The sequence below is a fragment of the Lynx canadensis genome, chromosome B3 (genome assembly GCF_007474595.2).
Source record: "Lynx canadensis isolate LIC74 chromosome B3, mLynCan4.pri.v2, whole genome shotgun sequence".
NCBI classification, from domain to species: domain Eukaryota; kingdom Metazoa; phylum Chordata; class Mammalia; order Carnivora; family Felidae; genus Lynx; species Lynx canadensis.
This window is the reverse complement of record NC_044308.2, coordinates 106,279,150-106,301,539: the sequence shown is the minus strand read 5'-3', so window position 1 is coordinate 106,301,539 and position 22,390 is coordinate 106,279,150. Positions and strand designations below refer to the sequence as shown.

Genomic DNA, 22,390 nt, shown 5'->3' with positions numbered 1-22,390 from the left:
CCAACCCATGACCATGGCATATTGTTTCATTAGTTTGTGTCATCCTCCATTTCTTCCATCGGTGTTTTTATAGCTCTCAGAGTACAGGTCTTTCACCCCCTTGGTTAAGTTTATTCTTATGGATCTTATTATTTTTGATGTAACTGTAAGTGGGATTTTTTTTTAATTTTACTTTCTGCTACTTCATTATTAATGTTTAGAAATACAACAGATTTATGTAAACAAATTTTGTATCCTGTGACTTTACTGAGTTCATTTATCAATTCCAGCAGTCTTTAGGGTTTTCTGTATATAGTATTATGTCATCTGTAAATCATGAGATTTTTACTTCTTCCTTACTGATTTGGATATCTTTTATTTCTTTTTTCTTGTCTGATTGCTGTGGCTAGGGCTTCTAGCACTATGTTGAATGAAAGTGGCGAAAGTGAACATCCTTGTCTTGTTCCTGATCTTAGAGGAAAATTTCTCAGTTTTTCACCATTTAGTAACATGTTAGCTGTGGGATTTTTCATATATGGCATTTACTATATTGAGGTATGTTCCTTCTTGACCTACTTTGTTGAGAGGTTTTATCACAAATGGATGTTGTGTTTTGTCAAATGCTTTTTCTGCATTTATTGAGATGATCCTATGGTTTTTCTCTGTTCTTTTGTTGATATGATGTATCACATTGATTGATTTATGAATATTGAACCATGCTTGCATCCTTCGAATAAAAGTACTGTTGGATCCAGTTTGCTAATAATTTGTTGAGGATTTTTACATCTGTGTTCATCAGAGATATTAGTCTGTAGATTCCTTTTCTTATAATGTCTTTATTTGGTTTTGCTATCAAAATGAATGAATTTGGAAACTTCCCTTCTTTTTCTATTTTTTGGAATAGTTTGAGAAGAATGGGTATTAACTCTTCTTTAAATGTTTGGTAGAGGGACTCCTGGGTGGCTTAGTCGGTTAGGCATCTAACTCTTAATTTCGGCTCAGGTCATTATCTCACAGTTCATGGGTTCAAGCCTTGTGTCAGGTTCTGCACTGACAGTATGGAGCCTGCTTGGGATTCTCTCTTTCTATCCCTCTCTCTCTTCCCCTCCTCTGCTCACAGTTTCTCTTTCTCTCTATAAAATAAATAAATAAATAAATAAATAAACAAACAAACAAACAAACAAACAAACAAACTAAAAAAAAAATTGGTGGAATTCAGCCTTGATGCCATCTGGTCCTGGACTTAGTTTATTGGGAGTGTTTTGATTATTGATTTCATTTCATTGATAGTAATTGATCTGTTCAGGTTTTCTATTTTTTCTGATTTAGTTTTGGGAGGTTATATGTTTCTATGAATATATCCATTTTTTTGTAGGTTGTCCAATTTTTTGGCATGTAATTTTTCACAATATTCTCTTATAATCCCTTGTATTTCTGTGGTGTCCGTTGTTATTTCTACTCATTCATTTCTAGGTTTTTTTGGGGGGTCCTCCTTTTTTTTTTTTTTTTTTGGATGAGTCTAGCTAGCAGTTTATCAATTCCATTGATCTTTTCAAAGGCCCAGGTCGTGATTTCATTGATCTGTTCTATTGTTTTTTTAGTTTCTATTTCATTGATTTCTGCTCTAATCTTTATTATTTCCTTCCTTCTACTAGCTTTGGGCTTTGTTCTTTTTCTAGCTCCTTTAGGTGTAAGGTAAAGTTGTTTTTTTGACATTTTTCTTGCTTCTTGAGGTAGTCTTCTGTTACTGTAATCTTTCCTTTGAGAAGAGCTTTTCCTGCATCCCAAGGATTTTAGACCACTGTGTTTTCATTTGTCTCATGTATTTTTTTATTTCCTCTTTGATACCTTGGTTGACCCATTCATTGTTCAGTAGTTTGTTATTTAAGTCCATGTATTTATGTTCTTTCCAGATTTTTTTTCTTGTGATTGATTTCTAGTATCATATTGCTGTGGTAAGAAAAGATGTGTGATTTGATTTCAGACTTTTTTGATTTATTGACACTTGTTTTATGGCCTAAGATATAATCTATTCTGGGGAAGTTTCCATGTGTAATCCACTGTTTTTGTATGAAATGTTCTCAATGTACCTGTCAGGTCTGTCTGGCCTAATGTGTCATTCAAAGCTGTTTCCTTGTTGATTTTCTGTCTGGATGGTGTATCCATTGATGCAAGTGGAGTATTAAAGTCCCCTGCTATTATTATACAACAATAATAGAAAGAAACTCTGTTTGTTAATAGTTGCCTTATGTAGGTATTCCCATGTTGGGTGCATGGATATTTACAATTGCTATATCCTCCTGTTTGATACAAATGTTATAACCTCTTATTGGATTACTCCCTTTATCATTATGTAGAGTCCTTTTTTGTTTCTTGGTTTAGTCTTTGTCTTAAAGTCTATTTTGCTCAATATAAATATTGCTACATCAGCTTTCTTTTTGCTTCTATTCCATCTGCACGGTAAATGTTTTTCTATCCCTTTACTTTCAATCTGTATGTGTCTTTAGGTCTGAAGTGAATCTGTTATAGGCAGCATATGGATGGGTCTTTGTTTTTTATCCATTCATTCACTCTGTGTTTTTAAATTGGAGCATATAGTCCATTTACACACAAAGTAATTATTGATAGGTATGTACTTATTGCCATTTTTGTTACCTGTTTCATGGTTGTTCCTTTCTTCTTCTCTTGTTCACTTCCCTTAGAGTTTGAAAGCTTTAGTGTTATGCTTTGATTCATTTCTCTTTTATTTTTTGTGTATCTGTTACAGGTTTTTGATTTGTGGTTACCATTGGGTTTACGTATAATTTCTTATGTGTATAGTATTCCATATTAAGTTGATGGTCACTTAAATTTGAACCCACTCTAAAAGCACTGAATTTCTACTAACCCCCATGTTTATGTATATGATGTCATACTTTATATTTTTAAAATTTTGTGTATCCCTTGACTGATTTTTATAAATATAATTGATTTTACTGCTTTTGTGTTTTACCTCCTTACTGGTTTTATAAGTGATTAATGTACTTTTATTATATGTTTGCATTTCCCTGTGAAATTTTTTCCTTTCATAGTTTTCATACTCCTGATATGCTGGGTTTTTTTTTCCACTCAAAGAGTTCCCTTTAACATTTCTTGTAAGGCCTCTTTAGTGCTCATGAACTCCTTTAACTTTGTTTGTCTGGGAAACTCTTTATCTCTCCTTCAATTATGAATAACATACTTGCTGAGAAGACTATTCTTGGTTGCATTTTTTTTCTTTCAGCACTTTGATTTCACTTTTATTTTTTTTTAAGTAGGCTCTAAGCCCAATATGAGGTTTGAACTCATGACCCAGAGACCAAGAGTCACATGCTCTACTGACTGAGCCAGCCAGATGCCCCTTTCAGCACTTTGAATATATCATGCCACTCCCTTCGGTTCCGCAAAGTTTCTGCTGAAAAAACACCTGATAGGTTTATGGAGTTTCCCTCATATTTAACTGTTTTATTTTACTTCATTAATTAAAAAAATTTTTTTTACTGCTTTTAAAAATCTATATATATCACTACTTTCTGCCATTTTAATTACTATGTGTGGATCTCTTTGGGTTTAATTTTGTTAAAGGTTCTCTATACCTCCTGGATCTGGATGTCTGTTGCCTTCCCCAGATTAGGGAAATTTTCACCTATTATGTCTTCAAATAAATTTTCTGCTCCCTTCTCTCTCTCTTCTTCTTCTGGGATCCCTATAATGTGAGTATTATTATGCTTGATGATATCACTGAGTTCCCTTAGCCTGTTCTCATTTTTTATTATATTGTTTTTCTGTTTACTGTTCAGCTTGGCTGTTTTCCATAACATGCATCCATCCATATCACTGATTTGTTCTTCTGCCTCCTCTAGTCTGCTATTGATTCCCTCTAGTATATTTTTTATTTCAGTTATTGAGTTCTTCACTCTGACCGGTTCTGTTTATATTTTGTATTTCTATTGAAGGTCTCTCTGAGCTCTTCCACTCTTTTCTCAAGTCCAGTTAATATCTTTATGACCATTACTTGGAGTTGTTTATCACGCATGTTACTTATTTCTATTTGGCCCTTTTGCTGTGGTTTTATCCTGTTCTTTCATTTGGGACATAGTCCTCTGTCTCCTCATTCTGTCTAACTCTGTTTCTTATTATGTACTAGAAAACTCAGCTACAAGTAGTGGCCTTATGAAGAAGAGGTCCTATGGTGTCCTGTGATGCAGTGCTCCCTGTTCAGCAGAACCAGGCATTTCAGTGGCATCTCCTTGTGGGTTGCGTGCAGCCCACTATTGTGGCTGAGCCACGTTTGCCTTCAGTCAGGTCAGTTGTAATGGCCCTTTTTGCCTGCTGTCGGTGCACCAGGAAGGGTTTGGTCTCTGTGCCGTTAAAGAGACAGTCTGGGGCTCTTGATGGCTTCTAGTTAGGTGGTATCAGCATTCAGACCAGATGCCTGCTCTCAGTCCATCTGCTAAAGCTGTAGTTGCATAGAACTGTAGGGTGCTCCCCATCATCCTCTGAGAGGCTTTATGGTGCTTGTGGCCCGCACTCCGATCCAGATGCCTGCCCCCAGTCTGTCTGCTGAGGCTGCAGTCTCACTGATCAGTGGCATACTCTCATTGTGCTGCTGCCATAAGGTTCAGCTACTGGGACTGTGGGTACACTGGTATGTGTGGATATCTTCCTCTCTCCCCAGGGAAGGAGTCACTTTGGAGTGGTGCCGGTCTCTGCTGGGATTGTTTTGCAGGGTGTCATGGTTGGTGTCATGGTTGGAGCCATTTTGGAGGGATGCCTTTGGAGTAGGGCAGATTGAGTGGGCTGATCTGCAGAGGAATGTAGGGGCAGGGCACTAGTTGCCAGCAAGATAGGTGGAGAACATTCCTGCTGTTTCCTACAAGTGTCTGGCCAACTAGCATGGGGTGGTGGGGGGAGGAAGAGAAATGGCGTCCGCTAGCACTCTTGTTCTATAACGGTCTCCTAAAGATCCCTTTTTCTCTGACTGGGGGCGTTCTGCATACATTCTGAGATTAGTAAATACATCTGCATAGATTTACTTTTGAAACAGTTGTTTCTATGTTGTGTCATTTGTTATGCTGACTCTTTAAGGGTGGGGACTCAGTTTCCTATTGTCCTCCAGCTCTCCCAAAGCTAAGCCTACTGTTTTTTAAAGTACTGGAAGTAAACCCTGATGATCGTAAAGACTCAAGAAGTTAAACCCCACTGTTTTTCAAAGTGAAATATTATGGAGACTTGTCTTCCCACTGTGAGTCCCTCATGCCTGGGGTGCCTGGTATGGGGTCTGTTCCTCTGGCTTCTTGTGGTGTCTCTCCTCTTTGTGGTTATTTTTGCCATGGTTTGGGTTCCTAACCAGTCTCTACCACCCCTACCCTTTTCAGTGTGGGCCCTCTCTGTGAAAGTCTGTTCTGCCAGTTTTCAGGCCACTTTCACAGATAGTTACACAGATGTGGCTCAGTGTGTTCATGGGTTGAGATAAGCTCAGCATCCTCTTTCTGCACCATCTTCCCAGAAGTGAATCAACTGTGGAGTTTTAAATATCAAGTTTTCCCACATAGCCTCTGCTGATAATTCAGGAATTAATTAGACCCCCATCTCTGAATGTGGTTCAGGGCAATCTAATACACTGGTGTCCTGATTATTTAACTCTGAGTTAATTGTGGATTTTATGTTTGAGCAGGAAAAAGTGAAGAAAGAACTCAAATACTTACGAGACCAAGAAAGCCATAAGATCAAAAGCCATTTTGAAACTCTCAAGAACTTAGAAAATGAAATCTATGTACATGACTTAAAAGTAGATGCTTTGCTCCTGGAAAATGAAAAATTAAGAAAAGTAAGTTCACGAGCACTTCACTTTGCATGGTGGTTTGACTGCTTGCCTAGACCTGTAATAGTTATGGGAGAAAAGGAGAGTATAGCTCTTAACACTTTTTAAATAAAGCTTAAAGTACATATAGAAAATTGCACAAATCATAAGTGAAACGCATAATGAGCACACATGGGTAACCAGCATGCAGATCAAGAAACAAAGCGCTAACAGTATCCAGATATTTTCTGTGTCCCTTCCTGTCACTGGCCTCCCCACATGGGTAACACTATACTGGCTTCTAACACCAAAGGTTAGTTTTGTCTGTTTCTGAACATTATATGTATAGAATGATACAGTATGCACTCTTGCTCAATACTATTTGTAAGGTTCATCTTTATTATTGAGTGTAGTATGGTTTGTTCATCCCTAATGATGTATAGTATTCAAGTATATGACTGTACTACAGTTATATACTTTGTGGATGGGGGGGGAGGTGAGAGAGTTTCTAATTGGGCCTATTAGAGATAGTGTTGCCATGAATATTCTAGTACATGTATTTCGGGGGAACATACGTGCATATTCCTGTGGGGTATACCCCTCAAGTGGAATCTCAAGGCCATAGGGATGTGGACTGTCCATCTTAGTGCACAGTGCCGTCTCTCAAGAAGTTGAAGTAATTGCAACTCCCAGCGGGGCCTGTGAGAACACCACTGGTTCTACATTCTCACCAAACCTTGGTTTTTTTTTTCCATTTAACTATTCTGGGAGGGTGTAGTGGTGTCCCATTGTGGTTTTAATTTGCATTTTCCTGATGGTTAATGAAGCATCTATTTATATGTTGTTGGCCACGCGTATACCTCTTTGTGAAGTGCCTGTTCAAGTTTTTTACCCATTTAAAACATTAGGTTGTCTGTCTGTCTTGTATTGATTGTATCATTTTTTCCCAGTAAACTACATTGACCTCAAGGTGAGGATCTGTATCAGTGGATCCCAAGGGTTTTGCACAGTGCCACGGGAGGGGGATTCAGTCCCATTTGATGCTCACAGTAACCTTTAAGGTGGATAAGATATTATGTTCCTTTTATACATGAGGAAACTGAGGTTCTATATTTTTTTTAATAACTCTTAATAGCTAGAGAAATCAAAACCGTCCCACAGCAATAAGACACTAAGGGAAACATTCCTTTACCTCTCTGGGTAATTTTTTCCATCATTTAAATCACAGCAGTTATCTACCAGTATGAGGACCAGTGTTTTTTGGCAGAATTAAAGTGGCATAAGAGGTACTAATGCACTTTGGAAAGGTAAATGTGCTCCAGAGCCCTGGCACCATCATCAGTAACCTGCACGCATGCAATACATGTTCATTCTTCTCACCCTTGAAACAATCTCGTAAGGCATTTCGTCTACCCACGGAAATATTCCACAAGACTGTCTTCCTATCAAGATGACATAGATTATTTACTGAAATACCTGGAATTGTTTTTGCTACGTTAGTAATGGGTAAGCAAATGGATGACTATGTGAAAACACTGATTCTAAAAATTCTCTTTAATCTATTAACCGTCTACGAGGCCCCGAATGACCCTGTGCTGTTCTCCTATTCACTCACCACTCTCCGTCTTGCTGATTACATCCCTACTCTCAGCAAATGTTTTAAGCCCCCACTGAATCCCTGGCCTTGGGGAAGGCACAATGAATATAGAGATGAAAAAGACACTGCCCCAAGTCCTTAGGAAGCTCATAGTCTAGCTGAGGAAGTCGCAAATAAATAGATAGTTACAATTCAGTGTGTTAAAACATTTGAGAGTTACGGGAAAGCAGCTGAACTAGGCAAGTCTACAAACAGTGATTCACGTTCAACGAGGGGCAGGAATGATGACTTGGACTTGACTTACAGGGTTTTCACTTTGGTCTACTACAAAAGCTTCCAACAAGTCACACAGACTGGGACAAGATCAAGGCTGCATGATTAGACCCTACAACAGGCTTATAAACAGTTCCGCATCTACACCTTCTATAGTACTGGATGCCATTTTCTAGATTCTTTTTATCAGTAGTTTCTAGTATTTGACTGTTTCTCTTTTAAAACTGGGTGAGTGCCAAATTTATATCCAAAGCCCGTGCTTTCAGAGTTCCCAGAGACTTTAGAGTTAAGCATTCCTGAGCATTGGGTGGTCAGAACAGAAAGTGATGATTTTAATACCCAAGCCACTACTGCCTCCATTACCAACCCAGTGAAACCTCTGAATGGAGTGAACAAATCTGTGGGGTCTCCAGTCTCAATAAGTCCTTTCTCTGAGGTCCTACACCAAACTCCTCCGGTCTGGCAGCATGGCTGCCTCGGCACATTTACTGCATGCACATTTTGTGTACAGAGCAATATTTTGTTTGTGGACATGATGCATTTGAGCAGAATATCTTTTAATTTCTTCTTGCGGCAAATTATATTCTGAATGCGGTGTGTTTTGGGGGGGCTTAAATTTTGACTGGGAAGCCAGACCCCTTATCTCCTTCACCGGAATGTAAGCTTAACAAGAGTTCTGCTCTGTTACCCTTGTACTGAGAATAGTCAGTGGCACAGAGGAGGATCAATAAATGTTTGCCGAATGACTCATGGATAATCTACAGTATCTAAACTGCTTAAAACAGTCACATGCTTTTAATTTCCAGTATATTGCATACATGAAGAACAACATAGAGCTATACAAAAAAAGAGAAGAAGACCTCAAGTGCGCGTCAGGTGACCTGTGTTGGCAACTGACAGCTCATCAGAGTAAGTAATGTGTCATGGGTGATCTTTATATATAAAGAATAACTGTTTTGTTTTATTAAACATTTTTTTTGGTGTTTATTTATTCTTGAGAGAGAGAGTATGAACTGGGGAGGGGCAGAGAGAGAGGGAGACACAGAATCTGAAGCAGGCTCCAGGCTCTAAGCTGTCACTATAGAGCCTGACGCTCGAACTCACAGACCACGGAATCATGACCTGAGCCGAAGTCGGACGCTTAACCGACTGAGCAACCCAGGTGGTGCCCCAATGTTTTGTTTTATTTAAATAAATTGTACTGATTTGCATCCAATAAAATGCACCCATGTTAAGTTCAATGAGTTTTGACAAATGTACATGCCACTCTAACCACTGCCACCCCAAGTAAGATAGAGAACATTTTTGTTTCCCTGGTGACCCTTGGTGGCTACTTTCCCGTCTATCTCCGGCTCCTGGAACCCACTGATCTGCATTCCATCACTAAGGATTAGATACAAATGGAATGATGGAATATGCACACTTTCGTACCGCATGTCTTTCACTCAGCTAGCTTTTTTTTTCTTTTTTTTTTTTTTAGATCATTCATGTCGTTGCATGTCTCATTGCTTTGTTCCGTTTTATAGCTGTATAATTAAGTATTCCATTATGAAGATCTACCATGTTTTGTTTGTCCATTCACCAGCTGAAGGACATTTGGATTTTTTCCAGGTTTTGGTTACTCTTTGTTTACACTTGTTTTTGTGAATATTTGTTTTCATTTCTCTCGGGTAAATACCGAGGGGTGGAATTGCTGGGTTGTATAGTTAGTGTGTGTGTAACTTGGCAGTAAGAAACTGCCAAAATAGTTTGCCAAAGTGGTTGTACAAATTTATCATTCCGCTAGCAATGGGATACTCCCCATCCTCACCAACATTCAGAATTGTCAAAACACTTACAATTGTTGGGGCGCTTGGGTGGCTCAGTCGGTTAAGCATCCGAGTTCGGCGTAGGTCATGATCTCGTGGTTTGTGGGTTTGAACCCCACATCGGGCTCAGAGCCTGGAGCCTACTTCGGATTCTGTGCCTCCCTCTCTCTCTCTCTCTCTGCCCCTCCCCTGCTCACGCTCTCTCTCTCTCTCTCTCAAAAGTGAACCAACTTAAAAAAAAAAAATTAAAAGGAACACTTAAAATTGTTAACATTTAAGCCATTTTTAATAGGTATATAATGGTATTTCATCGTGATTTTTATTTGTATTTCTCCGATGACTGATGTTGTTATTTTTTCATGTGCTTTTTGGCCACTTGTACATCATCCTTTGTGAAGTGCCTTGAACCAATTATCCATTGCAGCATAACAAATATTACAAATCATTTACTTTGCTCCCAAATTGGCAATTTGGCCAGAGCCTGGTAGAGACCGCTCATGTCTGCTCTGCATGACATTAGCTGGAGCAACTTGATGTCTGGGGTTAATTTGGCTGCTGGGGACTGGAAGCATCTGAAGAGCCACCCACTCACTCAGTGTGTCTTATGTTGATGCTGGCTCTCTGCTGGACTCTCCATGTAGTTGCTTGGCCTGCTATGTTCCAAAAGCTAGCATCCCAAGTACAAGGGGAGGGGACACAGACGCCACCACTAATGGGAGGCGTTGTCAGCATCACATTTTTTTTTTTTTTATTTTTTTTTTTTCGACGTTTGTTTATTTTTGGGACAGAGAGAGACAGAGCATGAACGGGGGAGTGGCAGAGAGAGAGGGAGACACAGAATCTGAAACAGGCTCCAGGCTCTGAGCCATCAGCCCAGAGCCTGACGCGGGGCTCGAACTCCCGGACCGCGAGATCGTGACCTGGCTGAAGTCGGACGCTTAACCGACTGCGCCACCCAGGCGCCCCAGCATCACATTTTGGGAAGCACATGTGGGATGGAATATATTGTGGGGCCATCTCTGGAAAATGCAGTCTGCCATTTGTCCAAATCTTTTGCTCATTGCTTTGTGTTGTTTGTGTTGTTACGTTAAAATCTTTGTGTATTCTGGAAATGAGTCCTTTTCCAGTATGAGGCTTGAGTTTTCATTTTCTTAATGTTGTCTTGAAAAGAGCAAAAGTCGGGGTGCCTGGGTGGCTCAGTCGGTTAAGTGTCGAACTTCAGCTCAGTTCATGATCTCTCAGTCCGTGAGTTCGAGCCCCGCATCGGGCTCTTTGCTGACAGCTCGGAGCCTGGAGCCTGCTTCGGATTCTGTGACTCCTTCTCTCTCTGCCCCTCCGCCTCTCACGCTCTGTCTCTCTCTCAAAAATAAACATTAAAAAAAACACAAAAGTCTTTCCTTTGGATAAAGTCTGCTTTATTTATTTCATCTTTTAAGGTTAGTGCTTTCTGTGTACTAAGACATTTTTGCCTAAGTCAAGTTCTCAAAGATTTTCTCCAGTATTTTCTTTATAAGCTTTTAGTTTTCACTGTTATGTCTACATCTCCAGTTCATTTCAAGTTCATGTTTACACGTGGGGTAAGAGTTGAATTTCGTTGTTTTCTCTTCTGTATATCCAGTTGTTCTAGCACCATTGTTGGAAAGACTGTCTTTTTAGCATTGTACTACTCCAACAACTTTCTCAGATATCCATTTGATGCATCTGTTCCTTCTCAATATCTAACTTCACACCAATACCACCCTGTCCTGATTACTGTAGTTTCATATTCAGCCTGGAAATTGGGTACTGAAATTGGGTACTCCACACTTGTGCTTCACTCTTAGAACTATTTTGGCTATTTTAGGTCTTTTGATTTCCATATACGTTTTAGAATCAGCTTATTAATCTATAATTACACATACCTGTCGGGATCTTAATTGGGTCTGCACTGACTCTGTAAACCAATTTGGGAAGAATTGACATATTAACAAAATTAAGTCTTTCAATCCAAGAACACAGTATATATCTTCATTTGTTTAGAACTTATTTTTCTCAGCAGGATTTTGCAGCTTTCAGGTGTTGTAATAGGGGTCCTCAAGACCATCCTTAGGCTCAGTGATTAGCTAGGATCCACCGGGCTCAAGTTGTTATGGTTATTGCCCATTACAGTGAAGGATACAGGGTAAAATCAGCAAAGGGAAAAGGCACATGGGGCAAAGTGTACAGGAAATCAGGTGCAAAATGGCAGGTGTTCTCACCCAGTGTAGTCGCACAGGTGCACTTAACTTCCCCAGTAATGATGTGTGCAGCACTTGCAGGGCGGCGCCAAGTGGGGGCGCTCTGACCTGGGCATTCAAGGTATGGATTGGAGGTGGTTGGTCACGAAGGTGTGCAGTGCCTGTGAGACCTCAGCTACTCCAGCGTCTACGGAGATGCTCACATGGGATTTCTCCTTCATGGTGTTAGAAGGGTAAATTGCATTGATTTTAAAAAAATATTTTTGAGAGAGAGAGAAAGGGAGGGAGGGAGGGAGAATATGAGCTGGGGTGGGGCAGAGCGAGGGAGACACAGAATCCGATGCAGGCTCCAGGCTCTGAGCTGTCAGCACAGAGCCTGACGTGGGGCTCGAACCCATGAACTGTGAGATCATGACCTGAGCTGAAGTCAGACACTTAACCGACCGAGCCACCCAGGTGCACCTCCATTGACTCATTTTTGAATGTGAAACCAAGTTCCTGGGATAAAACACACTTGTTCAAAAGCTGCTATTGTTTTTATACATTGCTAGATTCAGCTTGCTAATCTTTGTCCAGGTTTTTGTGTCTGTGTGCACGCCTGCCTCATTCTGCCTGCACTCAGGTCTGCGAAGGTGTCCCCAAGCGGTAAGCCGCGTGAGCACAGGGCTTGCCTCATTTGTACTCTCCTTTCAGGTACCACAGTTCTGTGCTGCCCATTCCCCAGTATCTGAAAACTGGATAGGAAAACAAATATATTTCACATATTTTCTCCTTGCTGATAGTAGGAGGGCAAGTCTGGTCCAGTTTTTCTGTCATTTTGGAAGTAGAAATTTTTAGATAAACATAATTTTTGGAAAACAAATAGCATTACTTTTATAAAAATCTTCACATTTCCATAACCTTTGAATTTTGAAAATTTTTATTTTAGGGAAGTATTTGGATTTGTGGGCTGAATTTCAGACTACAGTTAAGGTGAGCTTTTTTGTGTTGTCTCCATAAATATTATATTTCTAAAAATATTCACTTACCTAATAAGTGTGTGTGTGTGTGTGTGTGTGTGTGTGTGTGTGTGTGTGTAGGAAGTCAGGATTGAAAGGGAGTGACAACGACCATCATCTTAAAATGTTGTTAAAAAAACAAAATTCATGAGTAAATTTTAAGTATCATATTAGCTTTATTCAATGATTCATGAATCAAGCAGCATCCAAGCTAGCAGATAAAAAGGTGCTCTGAGGAGCTATACAAAACAGAGGACTTTTATAGGCAGAAGGGAGCAGGAACAGGGAAGTTATACTAAGCAAAAAAAAGCAGACTGGTTATTGCAGGATCACTTGCCTTTAGCTGATGGCAGGCATCTATCAGGCAGATGACCTAACTAGTGCTGATCAGGTGATTAGATGATTCCTGAACGACCAGTGTAAGATTCCATTTCCCAGAGAGCCAAAACTAATTAAATTAATTTTCATGTTGGTGATCTGAGGCTCAGCCTAAGTGACTCCGTTTGGGACCGTTGTCTTATTTTTAGCGGGGCCAAATGTCACTATGAAATCGTAATCCTTTGGGAAATTGTCTTCCTACTCTACCAGGAGTAGGTTAAAGAGAATGACTCCCCCACCCCCTAGCCAGAAATACAAATTGAACACACACTATTTGAGGCCACAGTTGTCACGTCTGAAGTTCATCTGCCCTCCATGTGTTACCAAGCCCTGCTGCTTCTCCACGCCCCCCCTCCCGCCCCCAGCACTATAAAGGCAGGCAGGATGGAGTTTAAATCCTGCTTTGCCACTTTCTAAGTATTTCAGGTTTACATATGATCCTGGCTTAGCTTTTAACCTTTTTCAGATGAAGCTACTGAGGCTCAGAGAGTTGAAGTGACTTGCTCAACACGAAACAGTTCATGAACTTAACGGGGCTTTAAAACTCAGATCCAGCCTGATTCTAAAGCTCTTAAGCTGTAAGCCATGCAGAAGATGGTCTGCAATTCTGTGCTGCTTTGAAGGTGAGCTGGCTTTTTATGCCGCCGCCACACCATCACCACCGCCATCCTACCAGTTAAAAGTTGGACCTCAGTGAGCATGTCATTCGTCTCCTTTGCTAATCCATTTTTCCCCTGAGATCTTTGACAGGACTTTGTGAATGTGCTGTGTATACTTATTTTGCAAGAGTAATACCAACTTTGCATATATATTTTTGTCTTGGACACGATTCACTCAACGTTTTTATTTCTTTTGCTGGAATTTATATTTACACACCGCAAAACATTATTTTTTAAAGGAACTGGTAAACAGTGGTGGTGAGACTTTGCAAGGAATAAAAAAGCTAACAGAGAGGCTGCAGGAAAGGGATGAAAACATTGAGCGTATCAGCATTTGGCTACAAGGGAATCTTGAAGAGCTGCGTTTTCTTATGGAACAGGAATTGAAAACGGACCTCCATAGTAAGTAACATCTCAAAAGCTCTGGGTAACAAAGAACCTCTTGTTATTTTACTGTGGCTGGTAACATCAAAAAAAGCATTTAAAACAAAAAGCTAACCAAAGAACGTAGTTATCTCTAATAGTCCATCCTCAGTTAATATCACCTTCACCTAAACATGGATTCTCATTTGTGGGGTTGGATGTGGTCCATCAGCAGTGTGAGACAAATCCCTTCCACCTACGTGAATTTTCTAAATAACTGAATATTTCTTTCTGGTTTTTTAAAACTCTTATTTTCAAGGTCTTTTTAAAAAACCCTTTTACACACTTTCTTATCTTCTTAAGCAGAGGATATGAAACATCACTTTACCTTTTCTTCCTGAGTTGAGTTTAGTATTAAAAACAGCAACTATTGCCTTCTCTGAAAATCAGTGATAGTGATGCCTTCTGGGGCTCCTGAGATGTAACACATTCTACATAACATGATTGTGTCACGAGCAAGCAGTCCATTCTCTCCAGAGGATTATTAACTTCGTTCTCAATTTTTACTCTAATGTCACGTTAGACGTGAGGGCCACAGAACTCTGTGCAGATTCTGGCTGCTGTAGGAAATGGAGGTCAGTCCTTGCATAGGGACAGCCCTGAGACCCCCGGGGTGGAATCCCTTGGGAAGACGGGATGATGGAGGTACAAAGGGCCGGGAGAAGGAAGGAGAATAGAGTGTAGAGGAGAAATGGAGTGGTGAAATGAGAATGTCATCTAGCAAATGCACGGATTAGAGGTGTCATTTTATTTAAAAAAATTTTTTTAATGTTTGTTTTTGAGAGAGCGCACAAGCAGGGGAGGGGCAGACAGAAAGGGAGACACAGAATCCTTAGCAGGCTCCAGGCTCTGAGCTGTCAGCACAGAGCCCCATGCAGGGCTCGAACTCATGAACTGTGAGATCATGACCTGAGCTGAAGCCAGACGCTTAACTGACTGAGCCCCCCAGGTGCCCCTAGAGGTGTCATTTTAAAGAAAGTCATTAGCTAAGCAATTTTAAAGGTGGGTTGTAGAAAATGAAATAAGATAGAAAGTGATGGGATTAAAGACATTCCAATATTTGGTAAAAACCAATGTTCCCAGGGCACTGCTTGACCAGAGAAATAATGTTTTAGTGACCACTGAAGACTTTTGTGGGTAAACTTTATCAGCCAAAAAGCTGTTTTTGCGGTCCTGCTTCAGCCTGGTGATACTTATTATGTATCAGTGCATATTGGGTTGCTAATGGGCCCCGGTCACTTTGTAAAATTTTCTTTGGGAAGTTAGGCCATCCCCAGCAACTGTATATCAAGCAGAATTTTAAAAGTGAAATCACCTCGGGGCGCCTGGGTGGCGCAGTCGGTTAAGCGTCCGACTTCAGCCAGGTCACGATCTCGCGGTCCGGGAGTTCGAGCCCCGCGTCGGGCTCTGGGCTGATGGCTCAGAGCCTGGAGCCTGTTTCCGATTCTGTGTCTCCCTCTCTCTCTGCCCCTCCCCCGTTCATGCTCTGTCTCTCTCTGTCCCAAAAATAAAATAAAAACGTTGAAAAAAAAAATTAAAAAAAAAAAGTGAAATCACCTCAAAGCATCAATTGCACTATTTTCACATGAATGAGTCTCCCATCTTTGTCCGAAACCTGATGGGATCTTTCATGTTGGGGCAAATGTAAATAGATTAGATTGAAAAGCTAAGCCCACTGAGTAATACCATATTCTCTTTTTCACATATTTTGTGGACTGTCTCATTGATAACTATATGGAAAATAGAATATTACAGTGTGAAAATAAAGGAAGACCAGCTAAATGGAAATAAGCTGAGGCATAAAACTTGGTATAGCAAGAGAATGAGTCGCCATCCTTTGCTTTTTGCAGAGATCCAAAGGCAGGGGAATGGGAAAGGTGTAATGTGAAAAAACAGGGAAGGTGTCTGATGTGCTCCGATTGGAGCTTGTTAGCATGGGGAAGCTGGGAGCAGCTTAGGAGGACATACATGGTATGTCATTAATTAGTAAGCGTATCTGGCTTTCTCTGGTTGTTCCAAGGTTAAAAGGGTCAAAAGTAGGGAAGTTAGTGGTCAGTGCTAATGTTAGGACATTCTGGGCCAGTTGCAGTGTGTGGGTCAGAGAACTCCTCAGGCTCTAGTCTTCTCACTTCTGCTATCGTGGGAGAATCAGTTATCCTACAAATGTATGTAAAATCCGTTGTCATAGGGGTTTCCCAGGTGAAGCATAAGAACTGTGAGAGAACCTAACAGGGAATGAGACTTTGACCCAGTTAAGGAATCGGGGGAGGAGTGGGGGGGAGGAGAGGTCTCTGAAATGGAGCTGACATTGAATGTTTCTGGTTTCCCTAACTCCACTTATCTCTGCTCCTAGAAGAGCATCAGCACGATGTGGGCTTTGAAGGTAGGCGGACCTGGGCTCAGATCTCAGCCCTGCTTCCTATGTGTTATTTAACCTCTACTGCCTAGGTTCCCTGATTGTAAAATATGGATAGTTAACAGGAAGTTACAAAGCATCGGACCCAAATTAGGCACTCATCAGATCTCTTGAAATCTATGGCCCTCCTAAGGAAGTAAGTCAGCTTTGACCCCTTGGATTACTTAATCATCTCTGAGCCACCTGTAATCTGGCTTTTGGATTTTCCCTTTTGAATGGCTTCTCTCAAGTGATGGGGCTTGTAGAGAGGCCCTTGATCTCTTCCAGCTCAACAGTCCTCTCCTGTTCTCTTCTGGCCATAATCTGTCACTGTAGCCCTGCAGGGCCTGGCCCTCTCCTTCAGGAACACTGCACTAGCTTCAGTAACAGATGGGGGCACCTCTGAGCCTAGCACTAGAGCAAATGCTGCAGTTACCCAGCTGAATAAGACCCAGTTCTTGAACCTCAAAGTACGTACATCGTGAGAGCAAACAAGCAAAGAGCTGATTAGAATACAAGGGATTCCTTCTAGTGAGTGGCTATGAGAGGGTAAAGGAGACACCTCTAAGTCTTTTTTAGGTGTTGGGAATACAGAAGGATGTCTTCCTGAAAGGGCAGTAGACGTGCCCTGGGCCAAGGACCGCGGTAGCCTGGCTGAGTAGACATCTACGGGGGGGGGGGGTACCGGGTGGCACAGGTGGAGCAACAGCTTGTCAGAACTTGAAATGCCAGAATTCATCTTGAAAACTAAGATTACCTTTTATTTGGAAGAAGGACTGTTCAGGCAAAAAGTAAACAAGTTCTTAGTGTGTATTCCTAAATCAAATAGTAACCGAGTACAGATTATTTTTTAAAAAGTATTAAAGTTACAGATATTTATATTAACTAAATATCTTCATTTGGTATGTGTAGTACAGAAGACTTTTAGACCGAGGGATATTTTAAAAGAGCAAATTTGTATATGCTGTCAGCCAAGTCTTGCAACCCAATAGTTTTAGACAAATATATAACATGTAATTGTTAAATTTATCAACTGACCCAAATCAGTAAAAATATTTTGACCTTTAAATTACCTATCCAGCACTGGTTAGCAAAATAATTACCATGCACTATAGCAGTGAGGGTTATGATTGCCTATGAGTACCTAAGTAAAAACTGAACAAACCTGAGCTAGGACAAGGGCAATTTGTTTTTTATTTTTTGTTGTTGTGTTTTTAAATGTTTGAGAAAGAATCTCAAGCAGACTCCGCACTGTCAGTGCAGAGCCTGACGTGGGGCTTGAACTCACAAACCATGAGATCATGAGCTGAACCAAAATCAAGAGTATGATGTGTAACTGATGGAGTAACCTAGGTGCCCATTTTTTATATTTTTAATGACCATGTTTCAACAGATTATTTACTAACATTAACAACCACAGTTGCTATGAATTGTTCTGATCTTGTTCTTAAATATATATCTGCATTTTTAATTTGCTTTAAGTATTCCTGAAATTCTTTGCATTTGAGGAATGTAATAATTACTTACATGATTTTTCCTTTTGCATACACATCTTTCTGCTAGACTAGGAAATCAAAGGAGATAATTGTTAAAATGGTTCCAAATGTAACGGGACAGATATGGTACTGGTAAGCAGATAGTGACTCCCCAGGCTCCACGCCACCCCCAAGTCCCAGATTATACAGTCACCTAATTGAGGATTCTTTGGGAAATTTAGAATTTTAATGGATAGTAATAACCACCCAAACTTGTATGAGATACATAAAATTCTTATTTATTTTTATTCCTACAGAAAAGAAGAAACACATTCATATCAAAAAAGTCCACCCCCCCGTGGTTGAATGTACCATGAAAAACGCATTAGCAGAGAAAAAATAACATAATAACTTCAAAGATACAACTGCTGTGAATTCAAAAGGCACAAAGTGAGTGCACTTTCTTTCAGATTTTGCAATGGTCAGTGAAAGTTTTGAGATTAACAAGCCTGCATAATCCCCACTAAACAGCAGAATTGGTAAATAATCTGACCATGTTTATCCATTTGTGGTGTTTAGAAGGTTATCAGGTTAAGTGCTAAACCTTATTTTGGTTCCACATGAATCTCTTAAAGGCTTCAGAGCATAAAATTCACAGCACACCTATCAACAACCACAGGAAAACTATTTATGTATTGTATATATTCCGTATTTCGTTAAATCTAAGAAGGCATCAATTCTGAGATGCATCCTAATTCAGAGATGTCACATGTGAAAAAGTTTCAGGATCAATAAAATATGGCCTTGGTATACAGCCTTTAAGAAGGAGGGACTATGTGAATACATGTATTTATTCATTTGGGAAAGGAATACTCCTCTTACTAGTTTGAATTATTTCCACAATTCATGTGGCAAAATACAATTAATGTCAGAACATCTGAGATTTTTTTTGTAAACATTTTATTGTTTTTCTTAACAGAAACAACCAGAAGATGTTTTCAACCAAACCACCTATAAACAAAAAACCTGTTATATAAATTATGCTCTAGTTTTATAATCAAAATACTGTATTGGTAAAAATAAATAGATAACAACAAACAACGTACTTCATTTCCATGATTGCTAGCAGACCACCAAGGTATGTTTGTCCTTATAATTACACTTGAAAAACAGATACATGCAAAATTAGGTCAATGCTAAAGATTTCAGCTCATTCCAGAAACACGATTTTGCTCTAAAGAATAACAATATTGTTACAGGAGGCAAGCGCTTCCTAACAAGCCTGTAGTGTCCCAGTGTGCTATAGCATATCTACTATATTTTTCCAAGTCTAACCATAAAGGCTGTTAACAAACAAACCCCATCTTATTTCCATGGACAACAGAAGGGCATTAATACATTTTATATTTTTTACAAGGAACACTTTTTAGGTTTTTTGGCTCTTACATTCAGTGTCCATTGGCTCCTTCGGACAGTATCCGTGAAGGTTCGGTAAATTTTGCGGTGAACAAGTAAAAAAGAGCTGGGGTGGGTACCAAAGCCAAAAGGGGTAAATCTTGCTCGAGTTTATCCACTCTGGAAATGGATATTATTCCATAGGCATGAAGTAACCAGTGGCTGAAGAGAACAATAAGTCTTTTCTTTCTCACCAGAAGATCATAGCAATTCTATATAATGTTATAAAAGAGAGAAAACAAATACAGATTATCAGGCTAAATAAACTAGATAATGTATTATTTATAATTTAAAATGTATTATTTGTTGGGAAGATGGTGGAACAGGAGGATCCTGAGCTTACCTCATCCCATGGATACACTGAGGTAACAGACACAACAGTGCAACTAACTCTGGAAATGACCCAAACACTGGCAGAAGATTTTCCACAGTTAACTGTAGAGAGGAGGCCACATCAACAAGGGTAAGAAGGGAGAGACTAACCATAAAGAGGAGGGACACCACAAGTCAAAGATTCAGACCCCACACCAGGAACCCTAGGCACGGGGGTCCAGCACTGGGAGGACGAGTCCCCATCACGTTAGGCTTTGAAAACTAGTGGGCCTTCCCTTTGCGAGTTTTTATAATTGGTGGCGCTTAGCTCCAAGAGCCCCAGAAGACAACAGAGAAACTGAGCAGTCCCAGCCATTAAAGAGCCGGCATAACCTGGCAGAGATACAGCATGGAAGCAACAGTTTGAAAAGCACCAGAGGTATCTGTGAAGGAGATTTACTAATCTCAGAATGTACAATAGAAGTGCAGGGATCTTTAGGAAACTTCTCCAAGAACAAAAGAGCTGGCAAATGCCATTTCTCCCCACTCCTACCCAGACACTTGCAGGAACGAGCAGAAGATTCTCTACCTGTCTTGCTAGCACCATGTCCCAACATACCCTGTGAGCAACCCCAGAGTGGCTCCTGCCCTGGGGAGAGGGGAAGGTAATCACACACATGAGTGTGCCTGCAGTCCCAATAGTCGGACCTTATAACCAAATGTGCAGAGGAAGGACCCTGCTGATCCAAGCTAATGTAGCCTCAACAGACAGATTGGGAACAAGCCTCTGGTGGGACTGCCAGCCCCACCAACCAATGAAAACCTCTCAGGAGACGAGGCAGGGAGAACGCCCCGGAGACAGGTGCAACTGCAGCCCCAAAAGACAGAATGGGGTCAGGCATCTGGTCTGACACACTACAGGCTCTCAGCGGCCCCGGACTGGCACTTTAAAAGCACACCCACCAAACCCTGCCTGGTGTGCCCCAAGCAGATGAAGTGGGGCCACTGCTGCTGACTGAAGGCAAACACAGCTCGGCCACAATGGTAGGACATATGTACCCACACAGAAGACACCCCTGAAGTGCCTGGTTCTGGTGACCAGGGTGCCATAGGGCACTACAGGACCTCTCCTTCAGAAGACCACGGCTTTCAAGATCAGGAGATACAGTGGACTAGAATCTAATACATGGAGGAAAAAAAATACACAAATGAGGAGACAGAGGAATATGTCCCAAATGAAACAGAAATAATATGCATGATGAACAACTCAAAGTAATATTCAGGGACTTGAGAAAAGAGTGGAAGATCTCAGTCAGAGATGAAGAACTCAACCAGGATGAACAATACACAAGAGGGAATCAATAATTTAGAGGAGGCAGAAGAAGGATCCATGATTTGGAAGATGTATATAATGGAAAGCAGCCAAGCTGAACAGCAAACAGGAAAAGATACACTAAAAAACAAGAATAGGTTAAGGGAACTCAATGATACCATCAAGCATAATAGTCACATTATAGGGATCCCAGAAGGAGAAGAGAGAGAAAAGGGGCAGAAAATTTGAAGAAATATTAGCTGAAAACTTCCCTAATCTGGGGAAGGAAACAGACAACCTAAGAAGGTCCACACCAAGACACATAGTAATTAAAATGGCAAAAGTAGTGACAGAGATTTTTACAAGCAGCAAGAGAAAGGAAAGCAGGTACATATTTAAAAAACAACCCCATAGGGGCGCCTGGGTGGCGCAGTCGGTTAAGCGTCCGACTTCAGCCAGGTCACGATCTCGCGGTCCGGGAGTTCGAGCCCCGCGTCAGGCTCTGGGCTGACGGCTCAGAGCCTGGAGCCTGTTTCCGATTCTGTGTCTCCCTCTCTCTCTGCCCCTCCCCCGTTCATGCTCTGTCTCTCTCTGTCTTAAAAATAAATAAACGTTGGAAAAAAAAAAATTAAAAAAAAAAAAAAAACAACCCCATAAGCCTATGAGCTGATTTTTCAGCAAAAACTCTGAAGGACTGAAGGGAATGGCATAATATATTCGAAGTGCTGAAAGGAAAAAACAAAACAAAACAAGAATACTTAGCAAAGTTACCATTCAGAATAGGAGGAGAGATAAAGGAGTGCATCACTGCTAAACCAGCCTCACAAGAAATATTCAGGGGGATTCTTCGAGTGGAAAGAAAAGGCCATAATCAGAAGAAAATTAGGAAAGGAAAAAAATGTCACAGATAAATGCAAAAATATAATAAAAGATTAATCACATATAAAACCAGTATGGAAATTAAAGCACAAAAGCAGTAAAATCAATTGTATCTATAAGAATCAGTCAAGGGGAAAAAAAAAAAATCAGGCAAGGGATTCATAAAAGGATGTAAAGTATGATTATATACATAAAATGGGGGGGGGAGGGGAGTAAAAATTTAGTGCTTTTAGAATGGGTTCAAACTAAAGTCACTCACAACTTAATATAGACTGCTATACACATAAGGAGTTATATATGGACATAACAGTAACCACAAATCAAAAACCTATAATACATAAATAGAAAGGACTCTAAGCATAACAGTAAAGCCATCAAACCACAAGGGCAGAGAAAGAAAAGGAGCAGAA

The 22,390-nt window shown here is 40.4% G+C and overlaps 2 protein-coding genes across 4 annotated transcripts in view; one reads left to right on the top strand and one right to left on the bottom strand.

The window, feature by feature from the left end:
* Nucleotides 1-19,108, top strand: part of CCDC175 (coiled-coil domain containing 175) — a 77,301-nt gene extending 58,193 nt beyond the window's left edge. The window contains exons 16-21 of one of the 2 annotated variants that reach the window (XM_030319230.1): nucleotides 5,675-5,827; nucleotides 8,477-8,579; nucleotides 12,623-12,666; nucleotides 13,969-14,131; nucleotides 18,340-18,472; nucleotides 19,002-19,108. In XM_030319230.1, coding sequence (XP_030175090.1) covers nucleotides 5,675-5,827; nucleotides 8,477-8,579; nucleotides 12,623-12,666; nucleotides 13,969-14,131; nucleotides 18,340-18,425 — 549 coding nt within the window. In that variant the 3' untranslated portion in view covers nucleotides 18,426-18,472; nucleotides 19,002-19,108. Of the gene's footprint in view, nucleotides 1-5,674; nucleotides 5,828-8,476; nucleotides 8,580-12,622; nucleotides 12,667-13,968; nucleotides 14,132-18,339 lie in introns of both variants that reach the window. The other variant, XM_030319229.1, reaches the window with a different exon arrangement.
* The window catches only part of LOC115516517 (JNK1/MAPK8 associated membrane protein), a 29,164-nt gene continuing 25,610 nt past the window's right edge, over nucleotides 18,837-22,390 (bottom strand). Inside the window, exon 7 of one of the 2 annotated variants that reach the window (XM_030319235.2) lies at nucleotides 18,837-19,689. In XM_030319235.2, coding sequence (XP_030175095.1) covers nucleotides 19,471-19,689 — 219 coding nt within the window. In that variant the 3' untranslated portion in view covers nucleotides 18,837-19,470. The remainder of the gene's footprint in view (nucleotides 19,690-22,390) is intronic. The other variant, XM_030319234.1, reaches the window with a different exon arrangement.